Source organism: Neomonachus schauinslandi, chromosome 13 (genome assembly GCF_002201575.2).
Source record: "Neomonachus schauinslandi chromosome 13, ASM220157v2, whole genome shotgun sequence".
Classification (NCBI taxonomy): domain Eukaryota; kingdom Metazoa; phylum Chordata; class Mammalia; order Carnivora; family Phocidae; genus Neomonachus; species Neomonachus schauinslandi.
Window position 1 is genome coordinate 28,690,629 of NC_058415.1, and position 20,434 is coordinate 28,711,062.

At 43.2% G+C, this 20,434-nt stretch overlaps 1 protein-coding gene across 1 annotated transcript in view; it reads left to right on the forward strand.

The window, feature by feature from the left end:
• AOPEP (aminopeptidase O (putative)) overlaps nucleotides 1-20,434 on the forward strand; it is a 309,081-nt gene that overhangs the window by 272,002 nt on the left and 16,645 nt on the right. The window contains exon 13 of the mRNA XM_021677941.1: nucleotides 13,748-13,864. Within this exon, the coding sequence (XP_021533616.1) occupies nucleotides 13,748-13,864 (117 nt within the window). The remainder of the gene's footprint in view (nucleotides 1-13,747; nucleotides 13,865-20,434) is intronic.

The window sequence follows — 20,434 nt, forward strand, 5'->3', positions numbered from 1 at the left end:
AGTGAGACTGAAAACTACCTGAAATTTTGAAAAATTCAGGATCTGTGTTTGGGGAAAAGTATATTGAAAGGGGAAGAGATGTATAAGACATGTAACCTGTTTTGTGCAACATTATTGTAGTGGTTGTTTTTATTATTTCTCTACTTTAGTAGTTCATTGCCTTTTTTTTTTTCAGTCTTTCACATAAACTTCTGAGTGTTGAGTAATTCTTCTAAAATGGATGCAGATCGCTTTAAAGATCAAGCCAGTACTGGACAACAAAGTAAGAAAGGACTTTTTTGTTTTGATGTTTTATTTTTCTAACACATATTTTACAGTTATAATTTTACTCATCCTGAAAATTCCAGTGTACATTTAAAATTGGAACAAAGAGTTTAATACCCAGAAGAGCTGTGAATGGGCTATTATAATTTTCTAGGGAAAACAGGCCTGATCACATCCCTTCCTGAGGATTCCTTGGGTTTGGGGCCATATTTATCTTTCTGGTTTTATTGTGAAGTAGATCTGTCTTCAAGAAATGCCTTATTCCTGATAAGTACATTTCCCCTAATCTTTGAAATAGCTATTCTGGGTGATGGCGGTTGCAGTTTTTGATTTTTCTTGTTGGAATCTGTTCTGGTGACCTTTATCTACTGGGGTTGCTGTAAGAGTCTTGGAAACAAGACTGGCCTCTTGTGTGCTTTCGAAATATTCTGGTGAAGTTTGGGGGAAAGATGCAAGTCAGTAGGCATTAAAGCTGTTCTTGCACCCAGGAAACTGCTCGCATGTGGTGTTTTCCTCCTCGGACCAGCAGGTAGCCATTCAGCTGATGTTAGTGTGAACGATTAGCAATCTCCACCCATACCAGTTAAGAATTGTGCAGATTGCTTACTAGAAAGATGCCCCAGGTAGTGTGTTTCCCTTTTATTCACATGGTCTATAAACTGTAGGAAAACAGTCCTCTCACATCTCTGTACATCTTACATCTTTCCGCCAAGTGATCCAGGAACACTGGTTCTGCAGGAGGGACCAAACTTAGAAGTTCAATACGCTTTTTTTTTTTTCTTGAAACAGTGTTTTTTTTGTTACATGTAGCTGATGTGTGCTGGTGTTTTTCCACAGAAATGCTGATATCCTTGTGAAAGGGCATGTATACCAGAGGTTAAAACTTTTTTTTTTTTTTAAGTACAACGTGCAGTGAGAGAAAGTCTTCACATTCTGTAAATTAGAGGAAAAATTGCTACAGCTATGATTGCCTTTGTTCTCAAAGCCACTTGAATAGCAGGCTGTGTTGGGACTGGTTCGTACATTGTTTAACTGCTGAGACTAAGACTTCTAATTAGAGTAATTACCGGGTGGGAGCTGACTAGCGGGGCGGGTGGGGGCCAGGGGTGTGGCCGGGCCCGGGCGCCGCGCGCTGGGAACCCGGCCCCGACTGGCCGCGCGGGGCGGGGCGGGGCGGGGCGCGCCGGGCGGCCTCTCCGGGGATTGGCGGGGAAGAAGGAGGCGGTGCGCGGGGCGGTCGCGGGAGGTATCAGCCGGCGCCGCGGCGGGTGCGAGCGAACTCCAGGCTCCGGCGCGCGCCCCGACGGGAAGCTCAGTAAGTAAGACGTTCTCCCCAACCGGGTCGGCGGCTCCGCCCGCCGCAGCCCGCCGCGTCTGACAGCTGCGGGGACCCGGGGCCGTCAGCTGGTGTTCGTTAGGAGAATTAGAGTGGTTTCTTCTCCATCTACCAAATCCCTTCTCGTTTTCCTCCTTTTAACCTCAGTCTTTCCACCAGATGAGCTTTAGCGGGAAAGAAAGCCAAGTTTGGGTCACTGTTACTCGTTTTGCTTCATAATCCTGTCCTTATTTGCTCGCAGCTAACAGCCCATTCTATGGAGTTTGCAGTCCCACTACTATGGTGATACCAGTTGATGTGAATGGGAGCTCTCAGTTGCCTTCAGAAATACTATAGGGTGCTTCTGACGGGCTGTTGCCTTTGTTTTCACGCTTTTGTAGTTGTAAACAGTTTAACTTGCAGAGTGTGTTCGAGGGCCTGGGCGTCGATGTTATTGTAATTTTTGGTGTGTTGTATTTACCAAGGCTTCGAGGAAAAAAAACCCCAGGTAAACAAGTGCATTCTGATTCGCACAGGAAAGCTCGTTTAAAGTACAAATCCAGCAGGAAAAGAATAACAAAAATTACTGCTGGAGAGCGTGTGTGCTGATCTAGAGGGGTTCTGGTCTTTGGTCTTAATTCCTAGCAAAAACATTCTTGGATGGAAACGTAGACTTACTGCCGGACGGCTAACCCAGACAATTAAAAAAGAAAAAAAAGCTGCATTTTAAACTTTGACTCTAAAAAGAAGTTTGTTTGGGTTGCCCAGGATGGAGGAGCCTGTTCATTTTTTATTTCTGTCTCAACTCTTACTTACAAAGTTGCCAGATGAGTCGAGACCCTGCATTGTGAAATCAGTGGAGAAGTGGTTCTCAACCAGTGAGGTTGACTTTAGTCATTTTAAAATCTGTGTACCCATTTTTCATTTTGGGGGGAATCCATGGTCACTGGTTTTTCACGTTAATTTATTTTAAATAAATCAAGCTTCACCTTGGCATAAATGTGTAGATTATAATTGGTGTGCTGTAACTTTGATATATAGTAAAAGCGAAGTAGCAAAAATTTTGTTAGAATGTGGAAAGTAAATCCCATTTTTAAAAGTGGTTTTTAGGGCGCCTGGGTGGCTCAGTTGGTTAAACGACTGCCTTTGGCTCAGGTCATGATCCTGGAGTCCTGGGATCGAGTCCCGCATCGGGCTCTCTGCTCAGCAAGGGGTCTGCTTCTCCCTCTGACCCTCTTCCCTCTCGTGCTTTCTGTCTCTCATTCTCTCTCTCTCTCTCTCTCAAATAAATAAATAAAATCTTTAAAAAAAAAAAAAAAAAAAAAAAAATAAAAGTGGTTTTTAGTTTTTAGCTTTAATTATTTAAAGAAAAAATTTAAAAATCTATATGATGAAAACTGTGTTTCATTGCTGTCTCTTTTTTTGTAAAGATAAATTCCAAGTTAATTTATACAGATAATTTGGGATGCTAAGGGAAGGGAAAGTTTGCTTTTCCAATGGACTATTTTCCATTAAAATTGAATAAACAGAAAACTTAGAAATGTCTTAATGTTTCCTGTAACTTCCAGAAGTTGTTCTGTGCTGTTAAAATGTATTATTCCAGTAAAACAATACTGGTTTGTTTGTTTACATGAGCACATTATACACACATAAAGGAAGATATAAAACTTAATTGCTAAAACTTAACTACAATTTTTATGAAATTTCATTAGGAATCTGTTAGGAATAACATGCACATCCTTGAGATTTTAGATTGCCGCTAGAAAGCACATCGTAGGTTTAATCATGTTCGTGGCAACACCTATTAGAAGGGTGTTAGTAGGTCTGTGACCTACCAGGATTTTAGATGCATATATAAATTTTTAGATCCATAAATTTTTTAGATCCGTGGTTAGTAATTATGTTTGCATCTTTGAAGACTTAACTTCTGTTGGATTGACTTTCAAGTACTTGAATTCATGTGAGAAAATATTTCCATGGCAGCAAACAAGGCCGCATTTTAGATTTCTATTCCTGTATCAGCTTCAGGCTGCTCCAGGCCGTGAGTCCCAGCTGGAGCTCACAGTAGACATAAGATTATAATGTATGAACTCTCCTAGCAATAATGTGGACATTTCACCCCCAAAGAACATTTTATAAAACTTACTGTTTTAGTTTACTTGTTTAGTTGGGAATAGAGTCTGTCGTGATGGGAAGTACATTAATTTGTGAATTATTCAGCCATTTGTACATAGCATGCAACTTGGGGGTAAACAAATCGGGCCTTGAACATGTTCGTGTGGTGTTACTCTTCTGTTTCCCGTTCACCTTCTCACATGATGTACATCCACAAGGCAGCCACTGCTCTTCATACAGAATGCTGGCCCAGTAGGAGCTTTCATTCCCTTCACGTGAGCTGGTGTTGAGGTGAAGGAGAGAGACAAGAAGTTGAAAATGTAGCAAACATTTCTTGAAAGTACGTGAAACTTGTTCTCTACCTTTCTTTCTCCTGAAGTTCTTAAGTCCATATCTTTTTCAATAATACGAATTGCTGTAAGTGTCAGTGACCCTTCCCAAGTTAATCCTTTGCTCTGTTCCTCATGAAACTTTCCAGAGTTAATCCTGGATATAAAATGTCTGGACTCGAATCCAGAAGTGTACAGAATTTGAGCGAAATGTGACTCATGTGCTTTACATACATTAAGTTATTCTGTGAAATAACCCTCAGCCGTTGGACAGTCAGTGGAAGCATACTCTCAACGTATTTTTATTAAGTAAACACAACTTTATTGTTTTATTGCCCACAGTCACTCATGCAGCTTGACTCCTCACCCTCGTCTGCCCCACCCCCACAGTGCCTCCTTAGTTGTGGCTGGCTATACATGTATTTAGGGATATGTCTCCTTGTCAGCTTTATGTCAGAAACCACAACACATTGTAGACATGTGGCTAAAGTCATGCTTAGTTTGGATTTGGTAGAAAACATAGAAAGAATATTAGAAAATAAAGCCTAACCAAAAGATGTTTCTGTATTTTGACTATGCTCCTGTGAAGAAGAAAGGGCAGGAACCAGGAGTGATGGAATGTTAGCATTCTAGACCAGAATAAACACCCAGGAATGAAATTTGTTTATAAACGATGTTCTGCATTTAAAAACACGTTGACTGTGTGTGTGTCCATCCGTGCCTGAGTCCGTGTCCAAGCTGAGGCCACTGATGGACTTGGTTTCCCCCTCCTCCTCTTTCTGGTCTTTTTCTCACCTTACGGTCTTGTTAGTACCATTGTCTCTAAAATGCTTTTGTGGCTTACTTTTTAGCGGGTGATTTTGATAATTTGGAAAAATTTAATCTTGAATAGCAAGTTTTAACAAGGAGATTTTGGAAGACAAAAGGGCAGGTCTCTCTTAGAGGTACTATCCATTGTTTGCACTTAGAGCAGAATGGGTTGTTGCCACTCCTTGTACAGCCTAACTTATTTATTAGCTCTTTAAAAACATTCCAGAGCCATCGTTTTGTTGAGTACAGTTGATTACAATTGCAGAGGCATTTCAGTTATTTTACCATTCATTAGCTTTTAAAATAAGAATCCTCTACCGCATCTATTATTAGAATGCTTATAAAACTTTTTAAATTGATGTATTTGAATGTGTATTTTTTGGATTTGTTTTTAGTTTAGAAGTGAGAATCACTTCTGGCTTGAATTTTCATTTGTAGCTAAAAGTTTTCTTGTAATAGATTTAAGTTGCCAAATCATTGATTGCCAACTATTCTTGCAGTCATCTTACTATGTTACTCCACCTACTATAGTAGACATTAATTCCTTTGTTTAAATTTGATAAACATGTGAATGTCAGGCCGGGGTAGGTGGCACAAGAAATGAGCACTGTCGGGTTACAGTCTATAAGGAGTTGCCTTAAACTTTTTACAGAAGTTGAAATATAGTTTTGTTTGAACTCACTGTTCTTTACACTTAAGAGGATCCTGTTTTTGTCCATAAGATACTGAAGATATGTTTTCAATAAGAGCTTAGGTTTTGTTTTTTTTTTTTCCCATTTGTTCACTACTTGTTTAGAGGGCAAAGTATGTTTTTAGACTGGATGTTCCTAAGGGTTAAATATTTGTGCTTATGAACACCTTTTGTGTGTGTTCTGTAAGTCACTCTTTACCAGGAACGTAGGGCTACATGAAATATATTCAACCAAATGTTACAAAGGGGAAATCTAAAGTTGTTGTAGTTGTTTACTCAGGTATTAAATTTGTAGTAAATAATGCCACACAGACTATGATTTTGACATTTTGAGGGTAATATAGGAAGTTAGAGAAAGATAGAAAAATTCTGAATTTGAATGAAATTACTGGTTTTTATCTCTTGGAAAAAACTGAAAATATTTGATAGTTCATTGATGTTGTAAATGACAACATAAAAATCTGAGCATGCAGCTGTTTGATGCAATGCTTTGTATATGCAAAGCATTCAGAAAATGTAAGATTCTAGCAATATTTGAGTGTTGTGTGCACAGAGCTAATGTCTTCTATCTGATGGTGTTAGCATTCCTCTTTATGGAGAAGCGTGGAAATCTGAACTTTTGAGATCTGTGTTATTTTCAAATACTTTTTTTCTAAGACTAGAGAGATGCCGACAGGTTTCTTGTGACCCTAGTGCTAGGGACTCTGCCTGTACTAACTGGACCTCTTTATAGAGGCCCCCCCCCGCCGCCCCCCGGTTTCTAGGTGCTGGCTCAGCACTTCGTTAGAGCATGTGCTTTAATCATTTACACATTTCAGTGCTTAAATTAGATTGCAGTATTGAATTTCTTCATAAAGTAGATCTTCTCTCCATTAAGTAAATTATTGGGAAATGTTTTTGACATGATTTAAGAAAAATAGTTTACTTCAGCTGGAGGCAGGAAAAAAGGAAAAAACCAGGCAGCTCATGTCCTATACTTTTGAGCTATCGGTTGGTTGTGGTACTTCTAAAAGTGACACCACAGAGACTAAAACACACCATCATTAGCAGGTAGGATCTGATGTAATTGACTGGCATCGATCATTCTCATGTTTTCACATTGTGGAAGGGTCACATTTTCCTGTGCTAACTTAATTTTCCCAACTTTTGTGAAAGTATTACCCAAACTATATGCTGTCTGACACAAAGCATGTTATTTAAAGTACATGAAATGCAGTCTTCTTGTCGACTTTTATGACCATGTGTGTACATTAATGGTTTATGTCCTACATTTTGGAAAATAAATCTTTGTAAACACTAATGTTGGAAATTCCCAGAATTTTACCAGAGTACTTAGGATCTTCATGTCTGCTTCCCCTACCCAGTAGCCTGTCAGATCAATAACCAAAAGGGCCAAAGGGAGACAATTCCTGATCTGAATTTTATGCTTCTCAAGAAAATCACTCATGAAAACTATAAATTCCTAAGTGATCAGCCCATTCACTGTGCCATGACAAAAATGGCATGCTCAGTGTTGGCCTGGTTTAAAGCTTTCTAAAGAATTTGGAACACTTGAAAGTATCAGAGAATACTTCTAACTTGCATTTGCAGGTTTTTTTTTTTAAACAGGAATCTTCTTTTTGTTTCCTTAGAATTAATGCTCTTACCTAAAGTAATAATATTGTATTAATACTGATGCATTTATCTTGAATAAGAGTGTGTGTTTTATGAGCTGGAGTTCCTAACTTATAAGTAGTAGTATTTTCTAACCCAAAATTCTAGTTGCATACTAATTTACGACCCCCTAAAGTCCAACGTGTGAATACCTTTGTTGTGAGAACTGTCAACTGGTTTTGTATGTCAGATTGTAGCCAAGGTATGGAACCACATAATGGAATACTACTCAACTATTAAAAAGAATGAGGTGAAACTGTTTCTGTAGTATGGTAAGATGGCAAGAAATGTGTGTGAGGGGAGTTTACTGTATTTTTGTTTCCCAATTTTTTTTTCCTATAAATGAATTATATGAATATTTGCTGCTTGAATTTTTCTACTAAAATTTGACTACAGACATACTCCCTAAAGATATTTGATAATCAAAAGGGACTGTGCTGAGTAAATATGTCTACTGATTGCTCTCTCGGTATTTTGAAGGAAGTTATTTTCACTTTTAATTATTTTATTTGGTGACTTCCATTTGTTGGTAAATCATGTCTGTATCCCCAAAATAATAGGAACTGTGACTGCTTTTCTTAAGTTTGGCAGTTCTTTAAAATGTATTAAGTTTTTGTTTTAGCATGTAGAGGTTGGTTCTTCTTTTGTAGGTTTTGTTTTTAGTTTGTTTTCAGTAGCAACTCAAACCAATTGTTTTTCCTCTATACAAGTTACTAGTTTAAACTAGGAATATTTTAATTATATCAGGATACCTTAGTTGACAACAGCTCTTAGGCAGACACTTGTCTGTGTACATATTATTAAATAATTCACTTTTGTCACTTAAAACATTTATCATTAGGAAAGTGACAGATGACGGAAGATCATATTCTAACATCTATGTGAAGACCGTAGTCCTGGCTGGTGTTTGGGGTCTGGAAGGTCAGCTTCACCAGGGTTCTGATACTCTTGAGGATTTTGTGTGTCTTTTGGGGTTGTAAGGAAGGAGAATTCTTATGTTTTGAGGATTTCTTAAAATTATATCTTAATTATACCCCATTTTCAAAAGTCATGATACAAAAATTTATTTAACTTAGAGATTTTTACTTCTTTTGTTTTATTTTGGGTCAAGCGCCATCTGAAAGATGATTTGTTAAGGCTTCGCCTTGTGTCCTATAGTCCGTTCCTGTTGCCTGTAATGAGGAAAGTACAAGAGGGGGCACTGTCTGTTCTCACGCTGTGGACTGTGGGGGCACCTGAGGCTCTATCGTGTGGTACGTTTTCTGGGAAAGGTAGAAAGGAATTTATCGGACTTTGGGGAAATCTTATAAAAAAGACTTTTTATATCTATGGGATTACCTTTTTAATCCAAGGGGCAAAGAACTGCTGTCTCTCTTGTGCCTCTGTGCCCGAAAGCCTTTGACTTTGAAAGGTCAGCTGCTTCGATTCTGGTTTGGACCCTGCTTCTGTTGAATTTCAGCCAGCAAGTCTCCAGCATACAGGAGAATTTGAGATTTTTCTCCCTCCCCCATTTCTTCTGTTTTTGTTCAGTGTAAACAGTTCCTGCCGTAGTAACATAGACAAATATAGCAGAGAATGCTTTTCTGGAAGAAGAATGCTCCCTAAGCATTTTTTAACCATTTTTGGGAAGAATTGATCTTTCTGTGTATTTGAGACAGACTGAAGGAGGGAGGCTGTTGCTGTAAATTGAAGTGACATCATATGTATTGCCCCCATTGATCCGCTTTTAGTCTCCAGCCAGGATAAAAGGAAATGGCAGCAGGGAGGAAGCATGCTTCATTTAGGCACAGATCCAGAGTGATAATGGGGTAATAATAGAACTCACGCCACTGTCCGCCGGTGGCTGCCTTAGTCCCAGGCTCACTCCCCGTCTGGGAGCCTCTCGGAGACTTCCTCCATGTGTGCGGCTGCCGCGGGCCGGCTGGGCCACGAGGGGAGGTGCCTTCCCTTTGAAGGGTGCAGGCAGTGGCGGCTCCTGGTTCCTCGTGTCGGTTCCTGCCTTTGCAAGGTCAGTGGTGGGATGCGTTGGTGACATTTTCTGATCGAGGCGGCGAGCTGGCCTTTTCTGTGCCCTGCTAATGGCAGAAATGGTGGAGGGGCTCAGTTGCGTGGGTGGTCCTCTGGGAGCCGGGAGTGAGTGATGCCCCTCTGATGGCGGTAAGGGGCTTCTGGAAGAGTCAGGGTTTGTTTGCTTTGTGCTGCTTGTAGACGAGGAGGGTGGGTTTGGAAAATTCATATCTTCTTTCCAAGAGCCTATGTGGAAACTCTTCAAAACCATTCAGAGTTGGGTGGCTTCCCTCAGCAATTTAAGTAGACTGGGAAAAATACCAGGTAGACTTCTTTTTTCTTCGTACGTTTCTGAGTAATTAGCGACTACGGAATCCTCTCTCTTTAAAGCAAGAATACAGACTTCTAAATCCTTAACAAATAGCATTTGTATTGACTGACCCCCTTTAGCATTTTATGTTTTGTATTCGAGTAAGTTTTACAGTGTGTGAAGTTCTCTTTCACACACAAAGCACATGACTTTGGCACCCCATTGTCTTATTTTGTCTAATTTCTGAGGCAGATGAATATTTAAAATACTGAGGGTTTCCCTATGGAAAAATAGTCACCCCCTCATGAAGTCCTTGTGTGTGCAAAGGAAGGGACCTTCTATTCCTGTCACTGTTAAACTGTGGGCGTGAGCACCATTAGACCCTCAGAAATAAAGTCAGGTTCTTTTGTAATGTTTAGAGGAGCTGCTTTCTCAGGAGATAACGCTCTGAAACACGCACTTTATTTTTCTTAATCACCCCATAGTGCAACGGAAGCTCTCAGTACTGCTGCATTAAAACACAGTTGGCCTAGAAGTCATGTGAAATTTAATGTGATTTCTCCGTGGGTGGGAGTAGAATGACCCGCACAGCGTTTCCCACTGCTGCCGCGCCAGCCGCCGGGGCGGGCGGTGCCCAGCACCGTGTTTTGAGCACGTTTGCCAGTGTACGATCTTGCTCGCTGCTGTGCAGACATTTTGGTTTATTACATAGTACTTCTTTTTCATTGTAGGGTGGCTTCACAGGGAGTAAGTGTTTATTTTATGAAGAAATGTACTGTATTAAAGTGAGCTACTTACCACATTTTTGCTTTCATATCCTCCTTTCAGGGGGTCTGTAATGTCATGTAAAAAATTATGTAATGTTTACTTATTTGTGAATGAAAGATACTGAATCAGTTTTATTGTCTGTGTACTAAAATAGAATTTGATCGCTAATTTTCTCTGCTTTCCTCATTGTTTAGAAACTGCATTTTTCCTGGTGAATTAGAAGAACCGCAGTTGGAAGCCAGATGGCTACAGGTTGTTTACTAAGGGAGAGTCATTTCTACCAGTCCGCTCTGAAGGCTAGGACTAGCAGAGCTCCTGGCGTTCGTTCTGGAGAAATGGTCTCAGGTCTCCGTGTGGGCCCTCGTTGCCTTCTGCCCGCTCTCAACAGGCCCACTCTCCAGCAGCGCTGCCTGGGTGGGGGGCCTCCCTGGCGGGGCGTGCGGCCTGCTCTCTCTGCCTCTCTCCAGTTAGAGTAAATGAAACGTGTTAGAGAGCCCTAAGGGTTTGACCCCCTCCTATCCATCTCCGCTGTCCATCTTCAGGCAGGGGGCTTGGCTTTAAATATTTTTCCATCGTGGAAAATTTGAAGAGGACAAAGGCCTTCAGTGATCCTTTGGTTTTGTTTCTCTGTGAGGATGTATGACCTGTTCAGAAGAAAACTTCAAGATATAAAAGTATGAATCCAGATACCTTGATCAGTTCACAAGCTAGTAATTCTTCAATTTCAAGCTGGAGTTGTGTTTGTTGGTAAAACCCAGTTGGGGTAAGTTAAGGACCAAGCGAATCATCTTACTCAAGGTCTTCTTTCCTCCATGGGTCTCTCTAATTTAAACCAAATCCCAAACTTGAGTTGTAACAATAGGCCTCTTTGTAAGTGCGTATGCATAATAGGGAGATGCTTTCCTTCCTGCTCCTTCCTTTCCTGCAACTCTGCAAATTGGCAGGGCTGGTTCCTGCCGTGTTTAGTTAGCCAGCAGGGCCCACACCCCCAGCTGGTAGGTGTTCTGTGCTCTGTCAGGTGGGCCCTTCCCCAGAAGCTGTCGTCCTGCATCCAGAGTGGCCTAGACATCAAGCTGTTGCTCCTAGGGGTGGTTAGCTATAGAAATGCTGGGGGCCAGTTTTGGGAGTGCCTGTCAGGGTATAGGGCTGGATGGGCCCCTGACTCAGTCTGGGGCTCTCCCCTTCACAACCCCTGCAGAGGCAGAAGCCAGGCCAGGCCACCACCTGGTGAGGGCCGTTGGGACACACTTTGTTAAGGGCAGTAGTGGGGGTGGGGGGTGGGGTGAGACCATGATGGGGTAGAAAGGCCAGCTCTGTGAAGAGGGTTCAAGTGTAGGAGGACAGTTGGGGAGTGACCTAAGGGGTGTACTCAGAGCCAGGGCTGAAGGATTAGCCTCCACCAGGGAAAATCCTCTCTTGGAAGGCAAGAAAGAAAGATCCAGAGAGGGAGGCTGCAGGATGCTGTGGGTAGGAAGGAGGGCTGAGGAAGCCTGGGTGCCAGGCAGGACCTGAGCACATTGCTCGTGGTATGAACTGGTGTGGAGGCTCCCTAGAGGCTGCTGGCCCTGGATTTGGGCTCTTTTATAAACAGCAAATTTTTGAAAATATAAAAGCCTCATGTGTCTGAAACTGTAAGAAATGAAAAACTGTCATTTTTGTTATTGGTTGTTATGTAGTGATTTGATATCTTCAAACATCTTAAAGGCACATGACTTATAATGAAAAGTGAATGAGGTGTTAGCTATCCTTTGAGTCCTCCTATAGGACCTCACAGGTCAGTGCTGGTCGTAACCCTCTATTTTTGCTGAAGGCACCTTGTTTCAATCCTGTCAGCCTGAGAGAGGATCCACAGCATTGACTCTAAGGTGGAACGAAGTGATGTTATAAAATAAAAATGCCCAGGAATCAAGTGATGTACATCCATGTTTGTCTGTAGGAAAGTGGGGGTTTTATTATCACTTAGAAGGGCGATGTGAGAAAATACAAGAAATGCTTTCACTATGAAATTGCCTGGTGAATATTGTGCATGCCGTCTACTCAGTTTTCCTCCCTGTGTGTTTTGGGAAGTGTGTGTGTGTTGGGGGGGGGGATGGGGTTGGGGCAGAGTGCACACTAAGGGGCAAAAAGGTAGAGAGGTAGCAAGAGAAGCCAATGATTTTTAAATTTTCTTTTAAAGTAACAAAGTGGGGATTAAAATCCAGGTGGGTAGTATGAATATTCTGTTGATCGAGCATTGACTTCTAGACCTGTAAAATTGAGTTAACTGACAGGGATTATCTGGTCATAAGCAGGGATGGAGAAAAGCTAAATGTAGAGAATAGTGAAATTCAGAGTCATAATGTTAAAACCTTGATTTCAGAATAAATATTTTTCAGTTCCTGCAGTTTCTACAAGATGGATCTTACATTTAGTTTTTCCTCCATTTATAGTTTATTTGAGCACTGCCCTGTGGTCGGGGCTGATCCAGGCATTGCGTGCAGTACTGTAGTGAATAAGACATTTTAAGTTCTTGGATTTCACAAATATTGTTTGCTCATAAATTTTCGTTGTTTTTATGTCCTATGAAAACATCTTCCTCTCTTTGCCTTTAAGTGATCAACAGCATTTTTTGACTGTATGAAAACTCAGGAATAAGAGTGACCTTGTGCATTTTGTGTGTGTCTGTGTGTGTGTGTGTGAGAGAGAGATTATACATATACGTATAAAATCACATGTACAGTCATTTTAATGGAATGGTAAACTTACAATTTTTATAATGGAGGGATTGTGAGACATGGTTCTTGTTTCATTATGTGCCTTTTATTTCTTGGTTGTACATTTGCAAGATTTAGGTGCTACGGGAAATCTGAAAACTGCTTCTTATTTCTTTTCCATGTGTTCACTTAAGATCAGATGGCTTCTTGAATCTTTATCTGGGTTAAGTGACATTTTTTGGCATTTACATGTCGTAAAGAAAGGAATCTAATGAACCATGATAATGTTTTATTGAGATAAGGACAGGTTTTATCATTTCACAGTGCATATGTATATTAAATCATCATGTTGCACACCTTAAAAAAAATCACGTTGTACAACCTAAAAATAAAAAGATAAATACCTGGGGGCGCCTGGGTGGCTCAGTCAGTTAAGCGTCTGCCTTCGGCTCGGGTCATGGTCCCAGGGTCCTGGGATCGAGCCCTGCATCGGGCTCCCTGCTTGGTGGGGAGTCTGCTTCTCCCTCTCCCTCTGCCTGCAGCTCCCCCTGCTTGTGTTCCCTCTCTCGCTGTGTCTCTCTCTGTCAAATAAATAAATAAAATCTTTAAAAAAAAGTTAAGTACCTGATCTTTTTATCTGCTCTAACTATAGAACTGACATGAAAAGTCATGGAGAATATGGCTTAATCATGCCCCAGAATGCAGTGTCTTTGGGGATAATGGTGTAAGCTCTGAGGTTTTAGCAAGATCAAGTCTTTAGCCTTTTCATAGACTTTTTGGTTTTGCCCTTAGCTCCTTCCAGACCAGCTTGTCTTGCTTCTGGAGCATCTCTTGGAGCAGAAGACTCTGAACCCCCGAACTCTGCAAAGCCTCGAGAGGACATACCACCTCCCCCAACAGGATGCAGAGGTAACCAGGAATGCTCTTAGAGTTTAGACAGTGGGGCCCCGCTGTTGGTGAAGAGTGAGGGTCCCATTGCATCCTAAGCTGTTGAAACTGCTTTTTCCTTTAGCATCCATGCAGTGTGCTGCTGAGTGAAGAGCAGGTACTTTAAGCAGAGTGTGAACTGCTCCCCTGGTTGTGCTTGCTCCAGTAGATGGCCTCTGATCCTGGTTATCACCTGGCTATCTTGAGGTCCCGAGTTTTTCCCTTTTACTTCTTAAGTCATAAAGATGGACATAAGTCTCCTAAAGGAATGAGCAGACAGGATGGATTGTTTTTGAATTAGAAACTCAGGCGGGTCATTTTGTGCACGATGGTGGCGCCATCCTGCTGCACATTAAGGAAGCTTGGCTCAGATGTGCCAGAACTTCTTGGTTGCATTCAGTTAGGACAGGAAAGGAGCCATGTGTAAAGGAAATGAAAACTAAATCTAACAGCCGTGGTTTGAAAAGCAAAACTGGATGCTTGTGGGAAAGCAATATGATGTGGTTCGTAATATCTTTTAGCTTATTGTGAAGAACGTGGTGTGAATCCTAAGATGAATTCCAGGAGTTTTTATATACCTAAAATAGTAAATATTTATTGTATTAAGTCATCTGAAGTAAAAAAACAAGCACACAGTCAAAATGAGAAAAACTCTTTTATATAAAACTCCTAAAATGCAAGTGAGTTTGGTTTGTGTTCGGTTGAAATAACTGAGCATTTGAGACACGTCCAGGGCCGAGCGGCAGCCTGTACGCACACGGGCCATTGAGTGCTTGATCCGTGGCTGTGGGGAGCTGAGATGCGCCGGGAGTGTGAATGGCACCGCGGACATTAATGACATGGTGTACAAAAAGGCAAATTATCTCAGAATTTCTTCTTATGGATTACAGTGTCGAAATGATATTTCGGATATGTTGGGTTAACTAAAATATGAAAACTAATTACACAGTCACTAAAATGGAGTAAATCGGGAAAAGCTCACTATGACATTATTAGATTAAAAGGTAAGATGGACATTGTTACGCATTTTAAAGCCTCATAAATTCAGGAGTTAATGGAAAAACTTCAGAGAAGACACATGTGGCTTTTTACCCACCTGAGCATAGATCAAACAGGCAACTGTTGCTCTTTATTTCAACTCTTATATTTCTGTATATGGGAGTTTCCAAATGCCAGCCTGTTATTTTTAATTAGTGTTTAAAAGACGTTTTTATTTATAGGCATGAGGTTATGTTTTAATCAGAGCTGAATTCTTCTGGAATGCCAGGCCCCTGTGACCGGCAGCGGATCAGAGCAGGCGCTGGGCACCTGTCACTCTGTGCCCGGAAGTTGTGAGGCGCGAGACCCTGTTCCCCCCACCCCCGTAAAACTCTTTAAAAAACAAAAAAACATAGCACTCCTTGCTGCAGGCTGATCTGGCCTGCTTTCTCCGGAGTTTGTCAACCCCTTCCGTGGGCCCTGCCGGGTTGAGCTCGGGGGTGGGCAGGGGCCAGATCGAGGAGGGCCTTGAGGCCGTGGTGCGCAGTTGGGATTTTTCCTAACAGTGTGCCTCCTGCCCCCTCCCCAAGTTCTCTGAGGTCCTGGTGTGGAGTTAGTTACCCTGACAGCTCGTCTCACTGTGAAGTTTCCTTGAAATGTCACTCAGAACCGGAAAAGCAACAGGGTTTTGACCAACTAGGCTGTTTTCTAGAAACTTTATTAGTTAAGTGTGATTTCTTTGTGACATTGATTAGCAGGAATTTAGTTGAATAATCATCTGCCTTTATTTTAAGTGACAGAACATTTCTTGGGAGAAAGAATTATTATTTGATGGTAAGGTCTTGAAGATTCTGACTTTATTCTCGGTGCTTCTCCTTGACCTAAACAAGTAAGGACCATCCCTTTCAGTCATTATCAGAGCTTTGTCCCAAATAGCAGCCGTTGGAAAGTTGGCCGAATCTACTGGAGTGTCGCAGGCCGTGTCTGGGGCATGCCTGTGGGAAAGGGCTCTGGAGTGACTTTCCTGGCAAGGAGCAGTGTGAGTTACCGAGACTTCAGCCCCAAGGACGACGGGGCTCTCCAGCAAGAGCAGGGGGTGTAGTTCCCCCATGTTTCCAAGGTGTACGGAAAGGCTCGCCTTACCTTGGACGGACCTTTTCCCTGAAAGCCCATACGTAACGTCCCTTTTGACAAGGGGGGCCTGCTGCACCTTGTCTTGTTGCCACAGCGTTTCCACAGCTTGTTGAAGCGGAGGCTCCGGCTGCTTCCGCCCTGCTCACTCAGTGCGCTAAAGCACTCTTTTGCTGTCAGAGCAGTACGTTCTCGATGCATCCCACCAGAGTATGCTCAGCTGTGTGAGACGCCTGTCCTGCCATGAATCGGGGCCCTCGTCCAGTAGCTGCTTCACCTTCTTTGCTGTCACCCCCCTGGGCCCTTCCCTCCTCCCTTCTGTGTGTGTGGGCGGGCTCGTGCGGTCCCACCGGGAGTTTTAGTTTTAATTATTCTCTCTGGGTCGCCCAGTACCTGTATCAGCTGTGTTGCTTCTGGGTTTTAGCTGTGTTCCCGGAACATCTGGTCCGTGGATCAGGATTTCTGAGCTTGGCGCCCAGGCTGATGTTGCTCACCAGTGTGTTGCATGTCAGATCAGTGGGTGTTGGCCTTCTGAACGCCAGTCCCTGGCTTCCAGGTGCCTGCGTCACCCCTGGCGTGAATATGCAGGCCTGCTCTCCGGGAGAGGGCTGCCACGTGCTCCCAGGCTTACGGGAAGAGCGCTGAAGGACAAATGTCATCAGAAGCTGGGCAGAGTCACACGTGTAATCGTAGGCCACTTTGTGCCTTGCCTGCCCCTTCTCATTGCCACCACATGAAACATGGGGCACTGTGGGGGGATGTTTGCCTTTCTTAGCCTGGAAAGTAACCCTAAGTACAGGAGTCAACCATCTTTTACATCCTGAGCTAATGATACTACTAACCGTATGTGGGGCTGCTTTTAACCAGGACGGAAAATGAGCTGAGGGGAACCTCAGTTCACAGAAATGTATTGTCTACAGTTTTTGAGCATATTGGCTCAACTAAAGAGCCATGAAAGTTAAAAAACAGAAGTTTAACTGATTCTTGGAACAAAGGATATTTTCTAAGATCCCTTTCTAAATGGTGACTTTCCTGCCCTCTTTAAGCAGGTCTCTTGAACTGTAGTAGTAGCTGCTGTGGTCGGGGGGAGGTGAGGACCCACGCAGCTTGGCTCTGGGACCTTTTTTCCCAAGAGCTTCTCAAGTGACCTTGAAGTTAATTTCTTTGTATAGACTACCAAGTGAGCACTTCAAAATTAGGGGCACACCTCAAGTGAGTTTTCAGAAATTTAGAATCAGCAACTCAGCATCTTATCTGGCCTAGATGGGAACGGAAGACATTGGTCAGGAAGTTCCCCAAGGTGTCATGCTCTGCTCTGGTGCTTCAGTTGGTAGATTGAGCCAGAAAATTAAGTCTCTGGGAGAGGCCATGACCAGCGTCAGCTCCTCCCCTCATTGTGTTTGGGGAAGTACTGAGGGCTGAAAGGACCGGTCTCGGGGGTGGGTTGGAGTGGGACAGCTGGGCGCCGGCCCTCTAGTCTCCTGTCAGGGGACACGTCCTCATGGTCGGCCATGAGAAGGGAAGGAACGGTGCCTGCTCCTAGCCGTGGGAGTGCCTCTTCCACACCTTGATCTCTTCTTAACACCCAGGCCGAGCACCTGGTCCTGGCCGAGGCACTGCCTTGGTAACGAGCTCCACTCGAGTCTCAGGCCCCCAAATGGCTGGTGACCACAGCCGAATCGTCCCCTTCCTGGGCGCCATCTTCCTGTCTGCACAGCCGTTGCCTGGACGGGACTGCAGATTTCCGGCTTTTATGACCACAGCCAAGTGGCAAAATGAGTTTCACAAAACCAGTTTTACTCTTACATTTACTATCATTTCCTAGTTCATTTTCTTTAAAAATGTGCATTGTGATGTAACAAATTGATTTTTATGATCCACCAAATTGGCTGCAGCCCGCGGTTTGAAAAATGCCAGGCGGGGTGACATCAGGGTCCTCCTCACCAGCTCCCCTGCTTCCTCCCTGCGGACCATGGCCAAGGATCCTGAGCCTCCATCTCCTCAGGATTAAAACGGAGCCGTAAACCCCTTCTTCATGGGACTGTTAACAACACGACGTGAGAAAATGTCTGCGAGCGTCCATGGCTTTCATGTAATTTCTGTTCATGTAAGATTCAGTCTCTCATTTGTTGTGAAATGGTCAGGTTTTGTTATTTACCTGAAACAACCTTTATATTCTCTCCTTCCTTTAATCTGTCAGGGAGAAAGAAAGAAAAGAAGCATAAGCTACCTGTTAGGAGCCCGTAAGCATCAGGTCACAGAGTTCTTGATCTGGAGGCATGGTGAGCCGGAGGGGTAGGGTGCAGGGGAGAACTTGCTGTCAATCACGGTTTCCTAACTTTGGCACTTCCGACATTTTGGAATGGGTAATTCTCTGTTGGGGGATGGCCTGGGCCTTGTAGGAGGGTTAGCATTGCCGGCCTTTACCCATGAGATGCTAGCAGGAGCGCCACCCACCCACCCCCAGTTTGGCAATCAAAAGTGTCTGCAGACCTAACCAAATGTCTCCAAGGGGGCAGAGTCACCCCCATTTAAGAACCCCAGCTCAACACTACCAGCTGATTCACAAGAGGCAATTTTTCCTTCTCATCTAAGGAAGTGCTGTACTTCTGAGGCTCCAAAGAATGTAACCTTGGAAGAGGTGAAAACAAAATCTCTCACAAGGAAGAAAAAGAAAGAACTTACAACTAAAGTAATAGTAGCAAGCACATCTGAGGAAGCAGATTAGCAAAGAGGGACAAACCTGTTTTACCACTAGAACACAGAAGAAGCCATGCCAGCATCCGACCGCTCCACTCCGCTCTGAAGAGGACACGTTCAAGGTTGATTGCAAATGGAAAAACATCCAACCTTGCGGGCCTTTCCCACATCACTGCTTTTCCTCTGGTTCCTGCTGAAGAGCCCTTGAAAACCCAATAAATGGCCCCCTCCCATGGTGGGCTTCACATATGTGGGGAGGGCGTGTATTTGAGTACGTTGTTACTAAGAGAACTCATTGTTTGCTGGAACAAAAACCACCACAGCATGTCTTTGAAGTCCAAAGGGGATGATTCCAGGAGTGCAGTGGTCTGACAACTCTGGCCCTCATTTCTGATTTCATCTGGGCCCAACGCATAGTTTCTGTGAATTGAGAGGATTTCATGATTCACAGACCTTGGCATGTTAAAAGGGCAGAGAATAAAAGCTTAGTCAGTTGCTAGGTCTCTGAATTCTAAAATTGATCCATTGCTGTGATTCTGCCCGTTCCTTTTAGTGCTAACACTCCTTCCATTCAAGGTCACAGTCTTCTGCAGAGTGTTCAGGTCTGGTCCTGGTCATGCGGAGCTCCCTGTCCCCCTTCACTCCTCTGGTTGCTTTTCCGCAGCATTCCAACTACAGAATTAAATAAAGCACTTCTATTTTGTTTTCCTCACAGAGCAGTTTAGAGGAGAGGTTAGTTGTAATCTCTTTAGGCTCTGTTGCCACTTCAGGATGCTCAGTTAGTTACATGTATTAAAATGTAGCATCCCAAACTCTGAGCCTCCTTCCACTCTGGTCCCCCTCCCTGCAGTCTGCGCAGTATAGTGGCGGATGCTGTGGCCCTTGATCCCGGGGCTGTGGGAGGGCGGCCCGGTGCAGGGACGCTTTTTCCTCCCTCCTCCCAGAGGCTGCACACACACCCCAGGACCTCCCCACGTCCTCAGCCAGCATTGTCTGGAGGCACCATCCTGGCCTAGAGCCCCACGAGGCAGTTTGGGGATTAAGCATAAAAAAGAGACCATTGTGGAGAGTCAGAATGATGTGTGGCAATTAGTGAGGTGGTTTTTCAGGGTGAGTTACGAGGTGGGAGTTTCCCAAAACACCTGCCATATCCAGCATTGGGCTGTTTGTCACAGTTTCTTTGCAGGGACAAGGGGTCTGGCTTGGTGGCCTGGTGACATGTCTAAGCTCAGGTTACAAATCAAGAGGTCAGATGCTGTTGAACCCCAACTTCTGGTTGTGAGCTATAGTGTGAATTAATACCCATTTTTTAAAAGGCCAAGACAGTGCTTTAGAGTGGAGGGGGCTGGCGCTCAGCTGTCTGACACAGTATTTTAATTCCTTTTCTAGAGTTTTGAAAGCTTGGGTGGGGCACAGATTGAAAAAAGAGATCGGGGCAATTTTCTGTAGTTGCTTTAGACATACCTGTCTTTTTAAACCTTGTGCCTTTTATGATGTGGGAAAGAACGGAGCTCTTATATAATTCTTTAGTTATATTTGTGTATTTTTCCTTTGTTGTATTTGGTTTATGAAAGTGTTTTTAGAACATTTCCTTTCAAGTCAGGAAGATATCTCTAGGTCTTTCTTGGAGTTTTCTTTCTTTGTTACTCAGTTCAGTGCCCCTAGGTTTTTTCCTGTGGAAATCTTGCAACAAAGTGTTCCCTACTATAGTACAATAAAGGAATTTTTCAAAAACTGATCTAA